General features: G+C 32.3%; 1 protein-coding gene across 1 annotated transcript in view; it reads right to left on the minus strand.

Moving 5' to 3' along the window:
• Positions 1-5: 5 nt before the first annotated feature.
• The window catches only part of LOC119611458 (choline kinase A2), a gene marked incomplete at its 3' end in the record, with an annotated part of 9,498 nt that continues 7,003 nt past the window's right edge, over positions 6-2,500 (minus strand). The window contains exons 2-4 of the mRNA XM_037967035.1: positions 760-866; positions 415-694; positions 6-347 (exon numbers count right to left, since the gene is read on the minus strand). Coding sequence (XP_037822963.1) covers positions 6-347; positions 415-694; positions 760-866 — 729 coding nt within the window. The remainder of the gene's footprint in view (positions 348-414; positions 695-759; positions 867-2,500) is intronic.

Genomic DNA, 2,500 nt, shown 5'->3' on the forward strand with positions numbered 1-2,500 from the left:
TGTTTTTGATTCTCCTGCCAATCATTACGACTTAGAATAGCGGGCAAGAGACGTTGCCAACGATTCATACAATTCCAAACCCAATCGGGTTCTTTGGACATAGGTATATTGAGACCATGGATTTCACCCATTTTTTCAGCTATCTTAAGGGAAATCTTGGGATCGGAGAGTTCAGTTGTTAGTAAAGCTCTGGCGGGTATATACTGTTCAATACGACCGCCCGGGAATATGCCATGAAGCTTAGGACCAAAATGACGCTCGCTGAGTAAAGCAAAGACCACAGATTCGGTAATCATGGCCTCGAGAGCATCTTCGCCATGCGATTGGCCATATATACGTAAAAGTACCTGGAAATTAAAAGACAATTTAATAAGTATAAATGGTTTAACAAATTTAAAAGAAGAAAAAACTTACTTCCTCAGGTTCATTTTGTCTTAAAGCGGCTGAGGAGCCAGAAGAAGCACTGTCAAATCTTTTGCGTTTATTGCCATTCATATCGCCCACTGCTGCCACCAATTCATTGTAATGGGGCTCATTTCTATTTTCATCATCTACAGAGGTGAGTAAAGCAGTTGCAGTGGCACGGTCCAAGGAGGTTTCCATTGCTTGAGGCGCCTGATAATCTACCGACTCATTGGCATTGTCCTGCTGAGGTGGCAGACTTACATAATACAAAAAGTTTGAAAGACCACCACTGTAATTAAAGGAAAATTAATTTAGAAATATGTAATGTGTAAAGGTGACGTCACTTCAATTTACCTGATTCTTTTAAATATCAATTGTTCAGCAGGTACTACCTTCCAACGTCCATTTAAGTAATCACGACATATGCGTGAAGCAGCATGACGCATTTCCTCCAAAGTGGCCTGTTTTAAATAAGAAAGAAAAACAAAGTTTCAATTAGGTTATTTATTTAAAAAGATGAAAATTTTAATTTTCTATAGCCTACTTGTGGTCCAAACAATTGCCACACCCTTTCATGAGATATTGGTTTTTTACCCACTTTTCTAGTCACACTTTGTTTCATTTCGATTTGGAAAATCTTTTCTATAGGATACTGCTAAACAATTTTATCACAGTTTTTTTTTTTTTTTTTTTTGAAATGACGTTTATTTTTTGTTGATATGACCAAAGTTCAATTACTTATTGGTTTTTCTTTTCTATTTATAAAATAAATAAAAAATTTATTCGCACAAAACTAAAATAAGGCACTATTTTGTCGTAATAGTTTTTTATTTCTTTCCTTGAGCACGTTACGTGTTCAAATAACGAATTTGGCCAGAAATAAAAATCATTAAACGAGCACACAACCCTGCAAACGGCCAACAAAACCATTCAACCCCTAGAATTCTGAACAATATTATATTCATTCATTGAAATGCTCTGGTAAACGTAGGTATGTGGTTTTTGCAAATATATGTATATTTGTCATACTAAAGTTTCCAAGGTAGTATTTCACCTCGAAATTGGCACGCGATTAACACAATGTCTATAGAACTAAATTATTAAATCAATTTTATTTATTTTTATATAAATTTTAAATGTATAATATACAATTGCACAAAATTGTGTGTAAATACAGAATAGTAGTTTCTCTTTTATTTAGTTGGTTGGAAAAATTTAGTTTTCTTGATTTTATTTTTGATTTAATTATTTGCCGGCTATTCTCTTTTAGTGTAACTAAAACATATTAGCGCATGCTCCTTGAAGCCAGCAACAAATGTTAGATTCTCACTTACACCCCCGGAAAAAACGCCCAAATATTCTTTATTGCGTGCATTATATGCCGGCAGTGCATTTTGGTTTTTATTTAAACACCCTATTAAAGGTCAATAACTTTTCTTATTGAAATGTTTGAGAAAGTCGTAAACTCAATTGATAACAGACATCGGGCTCTAAATCAAATTATATATCAATATTTTTTCTTTTTTTGATGGTTTGTGATAATTTGAATAAAAATACGTATTTATCAATAATTGTGGAATATGACGATCTAAGGGAACAAACATAGGCCTATGCTTCCCCGAGGAGTGGAAGGAACATATAAAAGGATATACTATAGTTAGTTAGTTAGTTAGTTAGTTAGTTAGTTATTTAGTTAGTTAGTTTAGTTAGTTAGTTAGTTAGTTAGTTAGTTAGTTAGTTAGTTAGTTAGTTAGTTAGTTAGTTAGTTAGTTAGTTAGTTAGTTAGTTAGTTAGTTAGTTAGTTAGTTAGTTAGTTAGTTAGTTAGTTAGTTAGTTAGTTAGTTAGTAGTTAGGTAGTTAGGTAGTTAGGTAGTTAGTTAGTTAGTAGTAGTTAGTTAGTTAGTTAGTTAGTTAGTTAGTAGTAGTTAGTTAGTTAGTTAGTTAGTTAGTTAGTTAGTTAGTTAGTTAGTTAGTTAGTTAGTTAGTTAGTTAGTTAGTTAGTTAGTTAGTTAGTAGTTAGTTAGTTAGTTAGTTAGTTAGTTAGTTAGTTAGTTAGTTAGTTAGTTAGTTAGTTAGTTTAGTTAGTAGTTAGTTA

The sequence above is a fragment of the Lucilia sericata genome, unplaced genomic scaffold (genome assembly GCF_015586225.1).
Source record: "Lucilia sericata isolate MDLA Ls3-8-SP2 unplaced genomic scaffold, ASM1558622v1 Contig001453F_arrow, whole genome shotgun sequence".
Classification (NCBI taxonomy): Eukaryota; Metazoa; Arthropoda; class Insecta; order Diptera; family Calliphoridae; genus Lucilia; species Lucilia sericata.